Source organism: Callionymus lyra, chromosome 19 (genome assembly GCF_982586985.1).
Source record: "Callionymus lyra chromosome 19, fCalLyr1.hap1.1, whole genome shotgun sequence".
NCBI lineage: Eukaryota > Metazoa > Chordata > Actinopteri > Syngnathiformes > Callionymidae > Callionymus > Callionymus lyra.
This window is the reverse complement of record NC_141836.1, coordinates 16,535,139-16,555,108: the sequence shown is the minus strand read 5'-3', so window position 1 is coordinate 16,555,108 and position 19,970 is coordinate 16,535,139. Positions and strand designations below refer to the sequence as shown.

At 42.2% G+C, this 19,970-nt stretch overlaps 1 protein-coding gene across 1 annotated transcript; it reads right to left on the bottom strand.

The window, feature by feature from the left end:
* Positions 1-5,640: 5,640 nt before the first annotated feature.
* mafba (MAF bZIP transcription factor Ba) lies at positions 5,641-8,587 on the bottom strand. Its single transcript, XM_087781433.1, has one exon. The coding sequence runs from the start codon at positions 8,182-8,184 to the stop codon at positions 7,033-7,035; it is 1,152 nt and encodes a 383-aa protein (XP_087637559.1). The 5' UTR covers positions 8,185-8,587; the 3' UTR covers positions 5,641-7,032.
* Between the last annotated feature and the right edge of the window lie 11,383 nt (positions 8,588-19,970).

The window sequence follows — 19,970 nt, the reverse complement described above, 5'->3', positions numbered from 1 at the left end:
TATAGTCTGAAGAATACGTTAATTTATTTTTGCAAATGACAGCCTTTGACTGTATGTTGTGAGTACATTCTATTTCTCATCAAACTGATTTAATGTGGTCTATACGTCTGTCGTGTTCCTGCCCCCTCCTCACTGCCCCATAAATACTTTTTCTAGATCCGCCCCTGATTGGTGACAAACATTTTTTAAGCACTTGCCAATCAGGATGTGGTTCCGGTCGGACTGTGTGAAGCAAATGGGATGAGGATCAGCTCCTCTAAGAGGAGAACATTTTGTCCTACTGAGCTCCTGGACTAAAAAAAACATGGCTGTAACAGCAGATCCAAACTGTAATACGCTTCCATGCCCATAGGAGGCAGCAGCAGGTTTGATAAGTGTAAATACATTCTAATAAAAACCAGCAGCAATTTAATTGTCAATATTGTGTTTAGCTCTTTGAAGATATAAGACGTATCTCTTGCCAAATAGTTGAGAGGAAAGCATGGATCCAGGTAGAGTGTCGAAACATCCTCTCCTGAGCCTCGGGGTCAGAGTTCTCGGGAGCTAATGCTGATTATGTCCAGACACCTCGGAGGTGGCGGCGAGATGGATGGAGCCGGCGGAGAGAAAGATGGGTGTGCGCGCCGTCGAGCCACTCCCTGCTTACTGATTGTAAAAGATGAGTGACCTGTCTCCTTCCTCTTCCTCGCTCCCCCTGCACTTTATTTATTAATGGATCCATTCAATTATTTACCTCACATCTTAGCGCGACGACGGGGCCAGAGCGTGGCATCCCGGGCGGAGATGATACAGTACACATGCGTCGCAGTGCCAGGACGCTCAGCCGCGCTTAATTGACAGGTTATAGATCTAAAGTGTTCCGCTCGGCACCAGAGCGAAATGGATCTGAGCTACATAGGAATTTAATCAAGGTAACTGCCTTTAAATTTGTTTTCCCCGGTTATTTCATCCGGAGCCCAGTCTGGCATTGTGTGGCCCCGGGACCACGCGCACGTTTGTCCTGACCGGGACCCTAGGAGGTCAATGCGAGAATAGAAATCAACACTTAATTAGGTTTCATATAGTCTTTTTCCCATTTATTTTACAGACTTTCTTTCAACTAGTAAGTAAGTAAGTCATAGTTATTTGTAAAGCGCCTTTCTAGACCAGGGTCACAAGGCGCTTGAACAATCAAAAGCAATATACATTTAAAAATACATGCAAATTTAAAAACTTTAAAAGGAAGATCGTTCCAAAGCTTAGGAGCCTGGAAGGATTTCTCTCCTCTGGTCCAGAAGCGTGTTCAGGAACCATCAGTAGATTCTGATCCACAGACCTCAGAGCCCAAGCTGGGGTGTAAGGCTGGATCAGATCAATGAAGTATGGAGGAACCTGACCATGAATAGATCTGAAAGTAAAAAACGGAATTTTGAAAAATTGATCCTGAAAGAAACAGGCAGCCACTGAAGATTTTTAAGGATCGGGTTAATGCGAGTTCTTCTACTAGAGCGGGTCAGAATTCTCAGACAGATCCTTGTTGTTTAGACACGAAAATAAGCTGCTACTATAGTCCAAACTAAAAGATAGCATCCCTGTAGAGGTTGGTGGTTCAAACGTATCATTGACCGTTTGGTGTCTACCCTTATCTCCGCCCCTCCCCCACCCTCCCGTCTTATCCACGCAGCACCCAGACATGGATCAATCCCACCCAGAATTGGGTTTCACATCCCGGAAGCAGTGATGTACACACGGGTCACTTTCATCGACTGGCCGCGGCCACGGTCATAGGTATCCATCATAGCGCCCATCGACTGGTTTTGACCATGAAGCTACAGATTCATCACGAGTATCGCTGTGGTCGGCGAGATCAGTGGGGGGGGGAAGTTGTGGCGACGTCTGGTCGCAAATTGAACGTATTGTTGTTTACTTCGAAACGTGTCTGGAAGACATCAAGTTGCTTATTTGAGACCTTGTAGCCAACAGGGGTTTGGGACCCCAGTGTAAGTAACGTTTTTGCAAGTCCGGGCACTTCCTATGTGATGACGTCACACGCTGCAAAAGCGAAACGTCTTTTTAAAAGCTTTTTTACAAGTGAATTGAATCAAACCATTTGACCTCAATTAAAACATTTATTTTAACAAAGAGACGCACATTATTTTTACCCCAATGGAATGTAACCAAGGCAACGATGTGACAACGCTGTTGATTGGTTGAATCGTGTCCCATTCCAGTTTGTGTTTTAGTTTGAAGTTATTATGTAGGAAGTGCCTAAACCATAATAGAAGGATGGTCCGAAATGGTGCTTACACCTGACCTGGCATAGCTAAGGAGAATAGGTTGATGCCTGGATAAGTGTATACTTAGTAGATCTTCCTCTCTCTTTGCGCTTGATGGAGTCTACGGACTCCTTTAAGAAACATCTTAAGACGTTTTATTTGTTCAGGCTTTTCCTTGATTTTCTGGAACTCCTGTCGTGTTATCAGTTTTATCTTGACCTTTAAAGTATATACTTTATTGAATATTGTTTTGATTGTTTAAGCACTTTGTGACCCTGGTCTGGAAAAGCGCTATACAAATAAAAATTACTTACTTACTTACTTAGTATAGAGAATTTTGGCGTCTCAATAATTGTTGTTCTTCCACGAACACGCTATCTTTTTGACACTTTTCTTTCTCGCAATATCTGGGACTTTTATAGCTTGTTGTCGCGCCATAGTACTTGCAGATGTTCCCGATCGTCACGTGTAGGATGGCGAGAGAACAAAAGCTGTCCAAGTTTTCAACGCTTCCATCTCCGGACCCTTCATGAATCTTCTTCGGCTGCCGAGACGCGGAGCCGCAGACGGGCAGAGCAGCCTGAATGCAGATAGGATCTCTGTGGGGGGGCATGGATGTGTGATCGGAGACTAAAATCATTACAGTGCGCATGGTCACTGTGTCCTTGGCTCTTCTGCTGAATAGACCCTGATGCCTTTCTTTTCCCTTTCCGCCTATACACGCCCGACTATCTTTATTTTCATATCACAGATGACATTTGGTGACACATTTGCAAACTTCTGCAAGGGATTCAAACTAATTTGTACGTTCAGACTTAAGTTTCAAAACTTACGGTGTTTTCTATTTCGAATATGCTTTGATTTGAGGGAATCTGTCTCAATCTGATCCGATAATAAAATCATGAATCACAACAAAAACCATCTTGTTTCATGAGAACAAACGAGTCCGAACACAGGCCTGGGTATGTGTTTAGATGTAGTAACTCGCCTCATGTTACGAGCAAAACGACCCGGATAAGCACTCTGGGTTTTGCTGGTTCACAACCCACATATGCTAATGAGTAACAGAAGTGCCATGTCACATCCTGGGCACTGCAGCTTTACCCTTGAACAAGGCAGTGAACCGCAGACTTCCCTCGCTCTCGCATCCCTGTCCTGAAATGTATAGCGTATCATACCTTCTACATCTTACATTTAGAATTAAATATTCAAGCGGAAACTCTGGAAAGTGATGCTGAGATTTCTCCCTCCTGCTCCTGTGCATTGAATTGACACATCGAAAACAGTATTCTTCTTTTATAGACTTAAATAACCAATAATATTATGCTTTTTTTGTGACTTTTAGTGCAGCTATCTTTTACTTTTTTTGTTGAAAACTAACTGTGTCTGCATTGTCAGTTATGATGTGGAAATATATATCTAGGTAGCAAAAATCATAAGATGTATTATAAGAAATTGTGTGCGAACATGCTTACTTGAGACCTCGACTCTGTCAAGGGTTTGAGTTACGTCATCTACTTGTATTTGGTTTCACGAAAAGAGAAATAGCCTCAACATGAACATGTAATGGGGTGGTATATTGGGACAGAAATTCTAAAGATATGAACCAAAACAAAGATAAAATGATCATTTGTATTTGATATAAATACTATTATAGATAGGACGCTGTGGATATGGGGTTAGAAGACGGTTAAGTTACATCATAAATGAGATTGAAATGCTTATTACCTAATTCAAAACACATCAATCAACACTTTTGATCCTAAAATACGTTTTTACCTTTGTGTAAGCTCATGAAATGGACCTGACACATCAGCCACTCAAACTTTACTGATGATTTATAAAATATTTTTCTGGACTTTGTTAAATCAGCTGCCTTGTTTAGTAAATATAGTGGGAGGTTTTATGATAATAAATCTACAGATAGTTTAATAAAATAAAGAATATGAAACTATTGACTTGCCCTGAGTCCTGAGATGACTTCATTGTGGGGAAAACAAATGAACCAACACTGTGAGAAGACAAAGCCATCGTGTGACGTCACAGAAAGTGGATGCTCAAAGCCCTGACTCACCCCAGTTGCCCTCGCGGGGGTGAGGCAGCTGACCAGAGAGAGAATGTAAACCAGACTCCTCCAAGCCTCATTGGTTGATTCGCTCCCTGGCGGTTTTGTCCTTGAGAATGTGCAGACACGGGGCAGATAATGTTCTGACACCGGAAACTCTAAACCCGGGGCCACATCAACACTTTGCTGCTTTTTTTTTTTTTTTTTTTCTACCGTCACCGCCGATCGGACGCGATGGATGCGTCAAAATGTTATTCAAAAGACGGAGAAAAGTCCTTGAACTTGATCTGCTGCGGTCAATATTCAGAAGGATTGTGTGTTGACACATGACAATCACAGATTCTATCATAGAAAAGCGTCGCATCCAGTGAGGGATTATTGAGGTCTGGCGCTGCGCGTCGGGCGACCGGGGTCGGCTCCAATTTGGTGCCGAATTAGAGCCTTTAAACATATTCAGGGCCACGCACTGGGAGCCCAAATATATAGAGATTCCTGCACTTAATGTAAATCTGAGGGGTTTGCATCTCTGCTGGTTGTGTATCAAGGTCAAAGATCTCTCTTTACCGCGCGTCTTTGGAGCGACGGGGATTCTGCAGGAGTCAGCATGCCAGCAGGAATCTCCCTGAACACACACACTCTCTCTCTCACACACACACACGTTATTTTCACTCGTGACAGGGACTTATGCAGATGTTGTATCACTGTTTGGCACATTACACTTAATCTTTGTGATGACGTGATGTCCTAAATGACTCTTCCATACTTTTTTAAGCGTGTAAAGACAACCGAATGCAAGTGTCAAAAATATAAATATCCCCAAAATCATCTTTAAAATAATTAAATATACCTGAGTAGAATCTTATATTTTTGTAAGTATTGCATATAAATATGTAACAATGCGATGAGTAAAACTTTTTGACTTGTAAATAACTTCATGGTAGCGCAGTTTTTTTTTTCCTGTACTACAAACATAACTTAAATCAGATGTTATAAAGAAGTTGTAATGCGTTCAAACATGTATTCAGGTTTAGGCTGACTATAAATATACATATTTAGTCCTGTATTATAAGTTAAACGCGCACGTGAAATATTTGTCCGCAATGTCAATGGTTTTTTAAGTTTGTTTTAGCAAATTGAAAGTATGTGAAGGACGTCATCTGCACTTTACAGTACAGTCACAAGTTAAAGTATTCTTATTTTTTACAATAATATTTCAGCTCCTTTTTTTTTTTTTTACAGCGTACAGTAACCAAGTGTTTAGATCAACTTCTATTTTAAATCATCGCAACAAATGTAAAAAGAAAACTGAGAAAATGCCAGTGCCATTTCAATGACTTTAATAAGCAAAATAGGAAACAATTTCTTCCAAAAACAACAAAAAATAAAGACATAACAGAAACCAGCCTGAATGGAACAGTTCAAATTTAAATGTCCGCGACTATTCATTTATATAAACAGGATTTGAAAATTATTCCCCGTCATGATGAAAACAAAACAACAACCCGCTGCTGCAGTTTCAGTTGGACTTCAACACAGTTGAATCAACAAACAAAAAAAAAGATTGTTAAATTGCTTTTTTACTCCTGTCCACAATTGTTATTTCTCAAATGCAAGCACCATGCTTATTCGATATGATCTGACAGGTTGTTAATTTAAATCATTTAAAAATAAAGACTTTATGCATCTGGCCAGCAGAACCAGAATCATTAACATCAGAATAATAATAATATAATAATAATAATATAACAAAACAAGAAATAAACGAAAACATACACGTGGTTTTCATTTTGAGAAGTTGCACAAAACCTGAATCCCTTTTTTTACTGACCGGCAGGAAAAAATTAGGAAAAACATTAATAAAAACTTTCTCTAAAATATGAACTCTACAGAAATAACCCGCTGATAAGTTCTGAGAAACATCCATCTTGCAGTATTTGATATGTCACAGGTGGTCGCCGAATGATTTAAAAAAACAAAGATTATTTTTAACAATCAAAAGTTGGCCTGAACATTTCTTCTTTTTTCTCAAATACATGTCTTCCTGTAGGGAGGTCTGCACAAAATTCAAAATGAAAAACAGAATCTAAAAAAAAAAGAAAAAGTGCACCGACACACGCATGTGTTAAATGCACTTTTTTTTCTCCGAAGTTTATGACAAAGGAAGAATCGTGAAAACATCAACACAAAGACAGAAAGAAGTTCAAACCAGCCTCTTCGAATCTTATTGTGCAGTCTTTTTGCGGTTGCATAATATTTACAAGCCCTCCCCAAAAAGGTGAAGAAGAAAAAAAAAAAGAAAAAAAGCCCCACACCATTCTGATACTGCACCGGCAGTTCTAATCCCTCCCCAAAAAACACTGTTGAGAAGCGCAGATCAACAACATGCTCTTAATATACACCAGAAGATGAAGTACAAAATAGAAATTATTACCGTACATGTCCAGCATGCAGGATTAATATTTAATGCAGATTTTTTTTGTTTTGTTTCAATATATATTTGAATAAGCAGGCAATAAATCAATGAGATGTTGCATAAAAATCCCCCCACTTTGACAAGTTTTGCATATGGAGAAATGTCCTCCGGGCCCCACTATGACTTGAAGAAAAAAGTTCCTTTTGAGTAGAAGAAAAAAGTCTCTACAAGCAACTACAAAGATGCTGCGTCGTGGGGTCGTGGATGGTGACACGTTTTGAACATGGAGGAAATGCAACTCACATGAAGAACTCTGGAGATGAGGGGTTGTCGCTGGTGGAGCCAGCCTCACGGAACCCGCCGCTGACCCCTGACCCCGCGAGCTTTTCGCACTTGAGTTTGTAGGCATCCCGCTCCCTGGCCAGCCGGCTGATCTCCGCCTTCAGCTGCTCCACCTGGTTGATCAGCTGCGTCTTCTCGTTCTCCAGCACGTGCTTCTGCTGCACGCGCTTGAACCTGCAGGACTGCGCGTAGCCCCGGTTCTTCAGGGTCCGCCTCTTCTGTTTGAGGCGGATCACCTCGTCCTTGGTGAAGCCCCGCAGGTGTCTGTTGAGCTCGCGCACCGACATGGACACCAGCTGGTCGTCGGAGAAGCGGTCCTCCACGTTGAGGCCGCCCCCGCCGCCGTGGTGCCCGCCGCCGGACTGGCCCAGGTGGTGGTGATGGTGGTGGTGGTGGTGGCGGTGGTGGCCCTCTGGAGACACCGGGGACGGGCTGTCGGGGTCCTGGCTGTGGTGGTGGTGGTGCTGGCCCTGGTGCAGCTCGTCGTGGTGGGGGATGCCCCCCGCGTACGGGTGGTGGTGCTGCTGGTGGTGGTGGTGATGGGGAGCCCTGTATCCGTCAAAGGCGCCCTGCTGCTGCAGCTGTTGCACGTGTGGAGGCGGAGGGTGCCCGTGCGCCGTGGCCCCGATCAGGGCCTCCACCGCGTCCTCCGGGGTCAGGCTGAGCGTCTGCGGGTCAATCTGCTGATGGTACCCGCCGCTGGGCATCCAGTACAACTCCTCCAGGTGGTTCTTCTGCTCGGTGGGGCTGAAGCTGGGCGAGGAGGGCACCGAGCTGCAGGGCGTGCTGATGGGAGTGGACGACACCGACCCCTGCGCCTGGAGGCGGTTGCACTGGCGCACCCCGTTGCGCTCCAGACCCGCCAGGCCTTCCTTCTTGACGTCGAACTTCATCAGGTCAAAGTCGTTGACGTACTCCAGGGCGAGGGGGCTGCTGGGCAGCTCCGGGCCCATGTTCAGCTCCGCGCTCATGCTGCTGCCGCCGCGACTCTTCTGCAGGAACGTGTCGGCGGGCGTCGCGAGGGCGGACTTGGTAACTTCTCCTTCTCCTTGTTTCGTGCACTGGGTCTTTGGGTTGCGCCAACGCTGTGCACCGACTTGCTGTAGCATGAACCACCGTGTGATTGGTGGAGCGAAAAACGAAGAGAAAAAAAAAAAGAAAAAAAAAAGTGGAAAAGTTTTCGTGCGCTGCTCTGGTTTTTGCGTCACGAAGTGCAATCTCAGTCCCTTCAGTGTTTACACACGCTTTTTTAAAAAAGAAAGCAAAGTAGTCGGCATAAATAATAATAAAAAAATAAGGATAGAAATACCGGCTTGGGTCGCTGAGACGGGCACCAGTCCACGTCGCAGCGTAAGTCCTTGTTTTTTTCTCCAGGAAAAAAAAAAAAGATGGTAAATGGCGTCTGAAATTTTCGCTGAGAAGCAGCTTTTCCAGCTCTGCACCGCAGAGATTTCAAGGCTCGCCTCTCCGGCTCTCTCACACTCTGATATCCAGCAGACTGCGCTGGGAGCCAGCAGCCTCTTTATCCTTATAGCGCGCCGTGACGTGGCCCGGAGAGGCTGGATCCACGGCGCGTCACGCTCCAATGGGATCCGAGTCTGCGCTCGAGCGGAGGGAAGAGGCGGAGGAAAGAGGGGAAGCTGTGTCCGGTCCTGACAGCCTCAGTCAGCTGACCGAGTGTCCTGGAAGCAAGAGGGGAGGAGACATGCCTTCACTTCACGGGCGCTCTTCCACGAACGTGCGTTAGATCCACGCGCGCAATGAAGTTTTGCAGATGGGATTTTTTTTAAAGGAGCTTCCCACGGAGGGTCTTGGAGATCAGAACGCACAAAGATGACTGATCCTCCAAAGAGAAAAACACTTTTCTTCCCACTCACTTTTTTACACACTGGAAATCCACGGGTCTATTAATTCCACGTCATTAATCACTCAGCCACTTAAAACAATTCGATTTACTTAGACGACACGCGGATTTCCTTCCTATTTCCGTTCAATACTGATCGATCAGGTTGATTTGTGGGGCTCGTGATTGCTTAGAAAATCTCTTGATTAAAGTTCACCCCATTATCTTAGTTTGGAGCTCTAATACATGATACTGGTTTGGTATCTCTTTGCACAATACATTGCATCATACAACACTCTTATAAATGACTTTATTTTTTAACACTTTCAACATTAGATTGATATGACAATTTGTCAGATATACTTTAAAATTAAGATTATTGACTTTTTAACTGCAAGGTTTATAACGTAATGATTTGTTTGGAAAAGCCTCAAACATCTTTTTTTTAGAAAGTATTAATTCATAATGTAGATGGAAAACTTGGTTCTCTTCATATTTTACGCACGGGATATAAACATGCATTATACTTTTAATAACGTATTCAAAGTCGTTTACATACGATAACAACCCTTATCGACACTTTTATAAACGAATTAGTTTTTCATACTAACATAAAGAACTTCACAGTTACACGCACAACTTCAAAACAACTTATAAAACCATACATTTCTCAAGTTTCAGGAAGCAGTTAAATTGTTGTGGTTGTTGTTTTTTTTAACAAGAGTTTCATAAACATCTCCCCGTTACATTTAACTTCCCAAATGATTCAGACAAAGAGCATCTGTTTTTGTTTGCCCCAGTTCGTCCTCGAGAGCTTTTTTATTTCCCACACACGGACGTTTGTTTAACGCGGGCCAGCTCCGCACCAGGACTTCCACTGCAAGGCTCAAGGCTGCCCCTGCGTGGGCAACTCGTGAACCGGTGCAGCTCTCACTGAGGCTTTCACAAAATCCGCTTTTTTTTTCTCTTATCGCGACTACTGTTAAAAGTCCACAACCCTCTCTTAAATCACGTGTTCCATTTCCACACATCGTCCCCCCAAAATCCTGGTTTTAATGCTGATGCGCACAAAATGAGAAAGTCTCGCCTCTGCGTGGAAGGAAACTGCGCGCAAATGAGTCAATTTGCGGGATCGATTGGATTATCATTTGTTTTCCAGCTCATATCCACGGATGAGCAGTCGTGAACAGCGTGTATTGATCAGGGAAAAGGCTGCCAAAGAACACAGAAGACAGACCAGATGTTTACTCCTTTAATATACACTCTTAATGACACAACTTCTGCAGTCATCTTATTTAACTCCATTAATCCAACAGTTATAACTTTATTGAAACCACTGATCAGGAGTGGGATTTAAATTGAAGTCCGAATATTTATTTTGTTGTTTTTTTATCTAGAGTTTTAAAAGCGTAACAGCGCAGATGTTGAAGTCGTTTTTTGGTTGTCTTTATAATTTATAATGTTGGTTTTTAGTTTGTTTAATTTAATTTGTCACTGGTGTATGGTCATATGAACTTTAACGTGCACGGCAAAAGTGTTATTGTGTTGTAATAACTACAATATAGGGTTAGTACTGCATTCGCAAAAATATATAAATCGAGTTTTAATTTTATTTCTTATAAATTCAGTGGATCAATTGCACAATGCAAATATAGGATTGATCTAGTAAAGAAAGCAGTTTAAAATGTTATTAAACATATTTGCTTTGGAGACGAAACGCTTTTTCTAAAAAAAAAAATAGTAAAAGTAAAATCCTTCGTAATATTAAATAATTCATAATATGGTATTTGTATATAAAATGATTAACATTTCCATTATCTAAATTATTTAGTTTATTAAAACAAAAACATGCATTACTCAATCATATTATTAATTTAAAGCTAATTTAATTCAATAATTTTACGTTTTTTTAAAAATGATCCTGATCCACCTGCCGGGTCGGTCTCTCCCCTTCAGCCATCGAGGCCGGGTCGGTCCGGCACCTCCATCCTCATCATCCTCATCCTCCTCATCCTCCTCCTGGTCCATCTGAGTGGAGGAGAGACGGTCGGGTTCGGTCGTGCGGTTCTCCCCCTCCGGTGATCGCGGGCTCTAAATGGAGAGATGTAGGAAAAAGCGTCCATGTCAGCAGCAGCACATCGGTGGTTAATGATCTATTAAGTATCTCGGTGCTTATGGACAGCAGAAAAAAAAAAAAAAGTGTTGATGTTGCTCGTTCGCCCCCCTTTCTTAATGACGGTGTCATCCTACGGATTTTAGGAATGAATAACAGAAATAAAATCAGCCTTTAAATGTTGGATTTGACGCGCGGAGGCTGCAGATGCTCGGGAGCCGCGCAGAGATCGCATCTCACCTGCTGCTGCTGCTGGAGGCCCGAGGAGGACCTTCTGGAGGCCAACCACCCCAGATCTGCTGGACACACCTGCTTATCCAGAGGATGCTTCACTCACTATCATGGAAGGAATATTTTTTTTTAAACCAGCGCTCGCAAAGGACGTTTCACTCTATTGAAAACTTTTTTTTTAAACATGGATAAAGAAGGAACTCTGGGGAATTTGGACACGGAATCTACTTTTTTATTTTTTATTTTTATTTAAAGGAATCCTGAAAATTAAATAAATCAATGTTGGGTATTGTATTTAACCAAAAAAGGTTTTATATGTGATTTATGTCTGACATTTTCTGCATCTTCCATTAGACATTCTTGGTTACCCCCCAGACTGGTCGATCCTGTGCGTAAACATGTATTATTTAGTCATCATTGACAGTAGCTCAGGAAGTGCAAACTCCCTTATTTACCTAAAAAAAAAGTCATCGATTTAACCGTGAATATACTCTGTTTATCTGGAAGCAAATATACACCCGGCGTCTTGTTTTAAGCAGACGATCAGTCACGAGTGTTATCACGACTGGCGTGATTTCTTGTGGAATTTCCACTGAAACGAGGCTTTATTTCTAGTGGTGGAGCGCCCCCCGTGGCCGGATTTGTGAACTACATTTAAGAGCACCACTATTGACCGCACACACACACACACACACACACACACACGTTATGAATCCACTCTTTAATAGGGGAGTGGTGTAAAATATGACGAGGAGGTATAATTGTTGGCCCCTTTGTGAAATTAAATGTCTTTGAATGGCACGTTTTAATTACAACAGCATATAAATGTCACTGTGTGCTCCAGTGGCGTATTCCCGGGAGTGGACGGGGGAGCTATAAATGATTATTTTTGCTGTGGTCATTTCATTAATGTACATAGACACTTTTTGGCTTTTTTCCAACCAGAGGAGGCCGGTATTTGTCATGGAACTGCTCTCTCAACGCTGTGTGGCATCTGAGTAAATTAGTTTCTGCAGAGAAAATACACTTAATTATACTTATAATACCTGAGAAGAAGGATGAAGCGGCTCATGTCGACCCCTGTCCACTGCGGGACAATGCATTTATTATGGAGTCAGATGAAGCAGAAGATGGTCATAATGTAACTGCTACCTTGTGTGTTACTGTGCATACATTTATTTTAGTTTTATTATGCGTTAGGTTTTTACGTTTCCCTCCTTTCCCCTCTTTTCTGCCACCACTGTCCTTCCTTTTGCCATCACCCCTTCTCTTTTCCTCCCCTTCTCTCTGAAACCTCCCTTCCTTTCCTCTCTCCTCCTCTCTCTTGCTCCTTTTTCTCTCCCATCTTTCCCTCTCTTCTTTACTTTCGCCGACTCTCCTTTCCACATTCCTCCATTCCTCCTCCTTTCTTCTTGGTCAAGCATCCTCTTTTCACATTCTCTCTCCTCCTAATTCTCCTCATCACCTCTCCTAAGTTTCCAGGAATACCTCTACTCCCTCACCCCTCCTCTGCTCCTCGCATGGGTTGACCCCCTTTGCCTCTCGACTCTCTCACCCCTTCCACTCCGGCCGTGGCCCTGCCCACCCCGGGTCATTTATCATGGACCAGGAGAGGAGCCCCCGGGCCTGCAGGCCCCTGTCAGCCCCTGCAATCGCCTCTTTGTGGCTCCCAGCAAACAAGTGTCGGATCAGCAAAAGTCTATTAAAGCCTGGTGGGCCTTTCTCAGCCAATTGGGTTCGGGTCACTGAGCTGCTCTCCTCGCTGCTCCGAGAGCTCTTTGTGTCGCCGTCGCTCGCTGACACAGATCCCCACAAGATTAATGATTTTTAGCAGCCGTTCGGGTCTCCTTCGCGGGGTCTCTCTTCCCCTCTTCTCTTTTCTTCTCCAGCGGTCCCTCGTTCTCCTCATGTCTCCTCCCTCCTCTGGAGTCGATGGTGTTTCCATAAGTGAGTTAAATGTTGACTAATAATCATCATAATAAGTGACCTCCTTTCCCTTCCTTCCTACTCTTCCATTAGGATTGTAAACAGTTTTTATCACCTCTGACTTGGAGTTTCTCATATGCGAGGATGGCTGGTAAAACTAAAGCTTTACATTTAGTAAATAATACAAAAAAAAAAGGATGAAACTAAGTTGGAATATGTGCTGCACTCGTGTTGATCATCTCCTAGAACACCCACACAGCGCTCTTGGCAAGCTTCCCTGCAGCGAGCCTCCAGAGGCTCCCGAGTAATTTGGACTCCTGCAGCCGCTTCCACCGGTTCAATGTTGTCATGTTCTCAGCGTTGTTGCCAGTAATTACTGCAGGTTAAGTGCACGTCCCGGAGCCCGGCGGAGGCAGCTCTATCCCTCACCTGGGACATGACTCAGCAGAGTTCAGGTCATCCGGCCATTTCCCTGACCACTGGACCACACCCTGGTCTACTCTAAACCCACAGGACAAGCTCTGTTTACGAAGGACCTGTTCACTTACATCACTAATGCGGAGGAGCTTTTATTTCCTGGCTGACCATTTCCAGAAACCCGGGCGCAGACAGACGTATTTACCCTTTTAGGATCGATGAACCTATTTTGCTTCTATAACTTAAAAAAAGCAAAGCTTTACGACTGCACTTCAGTTGTTATAAGCAGCTTCATGAATGGTTTAACATCTCTTTAAGATTGTTTTCCAGACGTTGCCCCCTTATTTATCACTTGAATGATAATTCATCTTTTAGGATCAAACCAAAAGTTCCTAAATAGTTCAAATTCTTGACTAAACTACAAAATCTATAACTCGAAAAACCCATAGAACCTCGAAATACTTCAGGGATTACGAGAATGGTAGTTTGGGGGTTTCTGCATTTACATGGTTTTCAAGCTCATATTTTTTAAATCCTCATTCATTTGTATTGATTGTGTTACCAATGGACCTACAATGAATAACACTGTGACAATTGTAAAGTCATACAAAAATGCAGCAGTCTTTTTTTAATCTTCACATGCAGGCTGCACGTAAAAGTGGTTCGTAAATAAAGGTTAAAAAAGGTAGATTGGCCCATGTTGGCTGAATAAGAAAAAAGGGAGATTATGATTGGTTACACATTAAAGTGTTGTATCTTGTGCCTAAATTACATTTTTTGTCAGTACACAGACATAGCTGTTAAAGTAAGAACTTAAAATATCAAGAAAACCAATGAACATGTCTAAATATTGGCTCTTTAATAAAAAATGTATGAGCTACCTTTGTTGTCATAGTTACATCTGTCCAAATAAATATACTTTAAGTAGTACCCGCTATTCTTGTTGAAGAAAACAAGGGTCTTATCATTTTCCATGTTAATTTTAGTTGTTGTGACCTTTTTCAAAGAAAAATGCATTTCTGATTTATGGCAATTTTTGGTTATAACAGTTTTCAATTGAAGGAAAACATCTAATTTCAAATTGATCAGATGATATAAGCTTTAAAATGAAAGAAATTGCACATTGTGAAAGGTTTGTTTGTACATTTTCTTTTACATATTTACAATACAAACTTATACCGCTGAATTGATGCTTTTTTTTTAAAGCTAATCTGGTTTTGAAACGGTGCCTCAACTGAAACTGAACTAAAATAAAATAACATTTTGACTCAGTTTATTACTTTAATACCAAACAACTCATGCTTTTAATTTGTTACCAACACTGCCCTTTCTTTGTCTCGCTCCCTCTCAGTGAACTCATAACTTCCGCTTTGAGTCTTTAGCAGAATTTTGCCCTCATAATTCCAGCATACGTCAAACATCATTGGAAAGCGCACGTTTCAGGATTTGTTTATTGCACTGATTGTTCAGGAGTTGTTTTTACTAAGAAGACCCTTACTATGGGATACTTGTACTTGAGAATTCGGCCTGTGTTTGGGCAGTCGTACAGCAGAAGTACCCTGATGACATATTGATACGAAGCCCCTACTCTGTTTTCAGATGGTTTTTACATGTTTTAGATGAGATGAACCTGCAAGAAGTTATGGCTATTTGAAGTACAGAAGTGTTAAAACCATCTTGGAGAAAGGTAACAGATCTCTTTTATAATGAGCCATGTTTTTCCACTTCATCTCGGAGTCGGCCTCCTGTTTCCCGGCCAGTCCTGCGCTCCACCTGTCACCGGCTGAAGCTCTCGCTGTGTGTTCGCGGCGTGTCTGTTTCAGGCCTGGATGGATGAACTCACCCCGCCACCGTGTCCACTCACCTGCCCCGTTTCCTGTCTGATTAATCTCCCGGTGCGAGTGTGTAAATGGTTATAGATTGGGCGACACCACTACACTGGCAGTCCGGATCATTACTCACACAGATAGGGACAGACCCGGGGCAGAGGAGACCACCACACTAACCCCCCAGCCGCCCCCCTCGTCTTCACACGCAGACACACACATATATGCGTGTGTCCCGGGGTTATTCATTTCCAAGCAGGGGAACCTGGCGTCTCTCCACCTTCTTTTATTTAGAAACTGCTTTTTAAGACTGTTTCCAATTCCTCCGCTCTGTACCCCCCCTTCTCATCGTTCCTCCTCGTCTTTTCATCCTTTATTATCCGACGCAAGTGGGCGAACTGGGACAAATTAAAGGACAAACGGGTGGAAATGGATTAATTTATGTGTCGTCGTCTGAATTTATGAATAAGGATTTAAAGTATCGGTTCTGGTTTAACAGTATGGGGGAAATCTGAAGAACTGAATCATGTTAATCTTTTATTGGATGACTTTTGCCAGCCTTCTTTTTACTCAAATACCACTTTTTAAACTTGAGGCCCAGGGGCCAAACAGGGCCTTCCAGATATATATCTGGCCCGCAAGATATTCATGTAGAAAACTCATATTTTGTCAGCGTATTTGTAACTTACAGAGGTTGATTGGTAACTTGGTAAATGGTTCGTAGGTGAGTGTGTGAGTCTCTGTGTGCAATACAGGCTGTCCGCTGCCTCTCTCCCAAAGTAGCTGGGACTATGACTCTCATAAGGGTAGATAGAAAATATTTGAATGGTTGAAAGAAGAAATGAATGAATGAACATGACGGTTTCCTTGATTGCCATGTGTATTTTAGAACTTGCATTTCGAACAAAATTTTCTGATTTTGTTTCTACTAGGTTGTGCAAGAAAGTTCCGGGACACTACCGCGTAATACTTAATATATATATATATATATTATATAATATATAATAGCTCATTATTTATATATATATATATATATATATATATATATATATATATATATATATGTTTAACCCTTGGGTTGTCTCTGGGTCAAGGTGACCCAGTAGACCGAACACAAATGTGTTGTCCCTTGTGTTGTCTCTCGGTCAAGGTAAACGACCTCCCTTGCTTCCACAAATACATATGCAGTGGTGACCCAGAGACAAGCACAAGGGATACCGCAAATACTTTTGTTTTCAGGCTTTCGGGTCACCTTGACACCCAGAGGTAACGCAAGGGTTGAAAGCTGAGGTGGCTTATGAATGTAGGACGCCTCCTGGGCGCCTCAATGGTGAGGTGTTCAGGGCATGTCTCATCTTTAGGAGACCCCATCCCCTCAACTGGCCTGGGAACCCCACGGGGGTCCACCTGGAATAGCTAGATGATGCAGCAGGGAAGGCTCAAGACAAAACAAAAGAAATATAGGTGCAGGGTAAAAAAGATATGGCAGCTCTGTTGAGGTCTGAGTATAGAGCAAAAAAAAAAGTATAAAACCGCTATTTTCGGGGTGTTTTGAGGAGTGTGGACATATACAGTTGGAACGTACAAGCACTTGTGTAGTGTCAGTGTAAATTTGTGTTGGTTAGTGTGTCGTGTGTGTTCATACATTTGATTCTAGATAAGGTGTGTTTGTGGTTCTCCTTGAACACGCCTGCTGTTTATAGTTTATATGCATGAGTGTATATATCTGTGGCGCTGAAAAGGGGGGGGGGGGGGTGTATATGTACAGGAAGAGAGACGGTAAATAAATCTGTTTGGGGATTGGGGGTGCAGGGATGAAATATGGTCCCAGGGATGTGGAGCTATGTGAAAAACTCGGTAACGCCTGGGAATAACAAATCTCCTGATGTCGCCTTGCTGCAAAATAAATACACTCCTCCGTACAAGTCATCCATCTGGACTATGAGTCGCAACAAAGACGCCCCCAATACATCCCCGATGCCCCACCACACATTCAGCTGTCCCACATTTATTCACACATGTATTTATTTGTTTGTTGAATTAAAAGGTTTTAAAACAGCATTTTTTTTTTCTAACCTGGCCCACCTCTTAAAAATGATGTCTAAATGCGTCGTTTGGAAGTAAAAGTGCACCGTAAATAAAGATTAAAAGAAAAGGCAGATAATACATTTTCAGCCTTGACTAGTAGAGTCTTTGCACGGGGATGAAGAAGGAAAAAAAGGAGATGAAAGAGTCGGCCTGCAGCCACGTATCAGACGGATTCAACATCTCACACATTAAAGGAAGCTTCTCTTGACAGGTTTTTTTCTTCTTTTTTTTTTAAACATTTTCGATCTTTTATCCTGCACAACAATTTCTCACTTGTAGGGCTGAGCCATCTACTTAATAAGCTTTAGCAGTCCATGCACTGTTTTAAGAGGTGTTCCTCGTATATTACACTCCTTTAAATGACTTAGTGAGTATCTGAGATGTCACAGTTTCACAGAAGTATTATTTTTAAATACATTTTTAATCAGATTTATCATTTTTATTGTAGATTATTTTGATTAATCACGATTAAATTACATTTTGCACTGATGGAGAGATGGCGTGGTCACTGCACGGTGGTCGAAATTTAAAAGTCGCATTTTTCCCCAAGAATTTAATCACAAATATATTTTGCGAGTCGATACATGGAATTACAGCATGTCTGAAATCACGATCGAGTAAGTTCAGGTTTTGTTTAAGTTTGTCTAGTTGCTGTTAATTGTCGCTACAGGACAGAACTCTCAACATGACTCTACAGGTGGTCTGTGCTCTACTTCCACCACAAGCCTCATCCTCAATATGTGCTGAAGACAGATAGATAGATAGATAGATAGATAGAACTTGTTAATGTATTATGTATTGTATATGAAGATTCTTAGTTGGTTAAAATAATCAGATTAATCCTGAAAATGGACCCATCGTTTTTTATTTTCAATCTACAACCAAAGGAGTCAGATCTAGTATAAGTATTTGCTAAATGTTCAGCTCAACCTTAGGAAGGCAACCAAGAGTTTTCTTGAAAATTTACAGTCGAAAAAAAGTTATTGATGGTGAAATGGTGACAAATATGTGAAAATGAATGTATTTTTGTGGACAATAAAGTCTAAAGTTCATTCTGGTTCAGCTTGAGTTTGCGATGGAACCATTTTTTCCTGTGTGGATAAATCCTACACTAAATACATTGAGATTACTTGATAACTCTACACTAAAGGCCCGGGGGCCAAATACGGCCAGTCAAGTCATTTTCTGTGTCCCGACAGATATTTAAAGGTAATCAATACAAAATCAAAGTCGATTGTTGATGTTTTCTTGTTGTTTCTTTTGAGCTATAAAGGTGCATAACAAAAACAAGCTATGGGAAACAATTTTAAAGATAATTTCAATTACCAGAAATAAAAACAAAGTTTAGGCATAGATAACAAATTTGGATCTACTTTCCAAGACAATGTTGCACTCAAAGTATTTCTTCCCTTTACAGTAATGTAAAAAAATATATTTTTGGCCTCTTTTGATTGTGTCCAACAGCCCTAGTCTAAGTTGTCTGTTGGTGTGTGACTGGTTGTGTAACGATCTTCCTTGATGGACAAACTAGTCCAGGGTGTCCCATTCTTTTGCCCTGTCCAACTCTGAAAACTCCCATCAACCCCTCTATTGGAAATATCGGCAGGAAAAGTTTAAGATCGCAATCATCTTATCTTTAAGCCATGCAAATAAATCTTGTGGGTGTCAATGACTCGTGTGTTTATGAAGAAAAATCGTAGTAAATAAACAAGTGCGTAAGTTGAAAAACAAGCTTCGGTGTAACACGGCGTCTGATATTAATTGGGTCATGTTGCGTCACAGTGAGGGTCACGACGCCTCGCCCAAAGATAAATACTCGCCGGTAAATAGGTGATTCATCGTGGCCGTATAAGGCTGTGATGAATGTATTTTTTTTCTGGAAATTTCCTCTCTTTTATCAATGGCCTAACAAACTCATGTATCACTGCCACTCTCTCCCACTGCCCACATAAATTAAATAACCAAGCCTCGCTCTCACTTTCCCCCGTGCCACCGTGCTCCCCATTCCCGTTTCATTATTCCTTTTAGCCGTACTCATTTCATCACACATCCGCCGTTTTATATCGGCGTTAACTTATTTTACAGAGCCGCCACACATCACACACAGGAAGCAATAATAACATATTTGTGAGTTACATCTCTGCTGCTGATATCGCTCTAATGTGATGGAAGCAATAAATGTGCTTTTCCCTGATTACCTCGCCGCCGCCAGCGTCGGTGTTGTCTCCGATGTTCTCATCGGCCGGGGCCCGCCTGACGCACTCCTGGATCATCATAGGAGAAAATATAAATGTTTATCGCGGCGTCGCTCTCTAAATCCGCTTGTCTGTCAGGGGGGGGGGGTGTTAAAAGAGCTACAGGCTGCGCTCCTCTCCGTCACTAGACGATGACAGAAGGCCGATTATTCCGGAGTGCCATATTGTAAACTACTCATCATTAGTCGGCCCATCC

Excerpts from the sequence above, each read along its gene's own strand:
- mafba (XM_087781433.1), bottom strand. The coding sequence starts at position 8,184 with ATGCTACAGCAAGTCGGTGCACAGCGTTGGCGCAACCCAAAGACCCAG.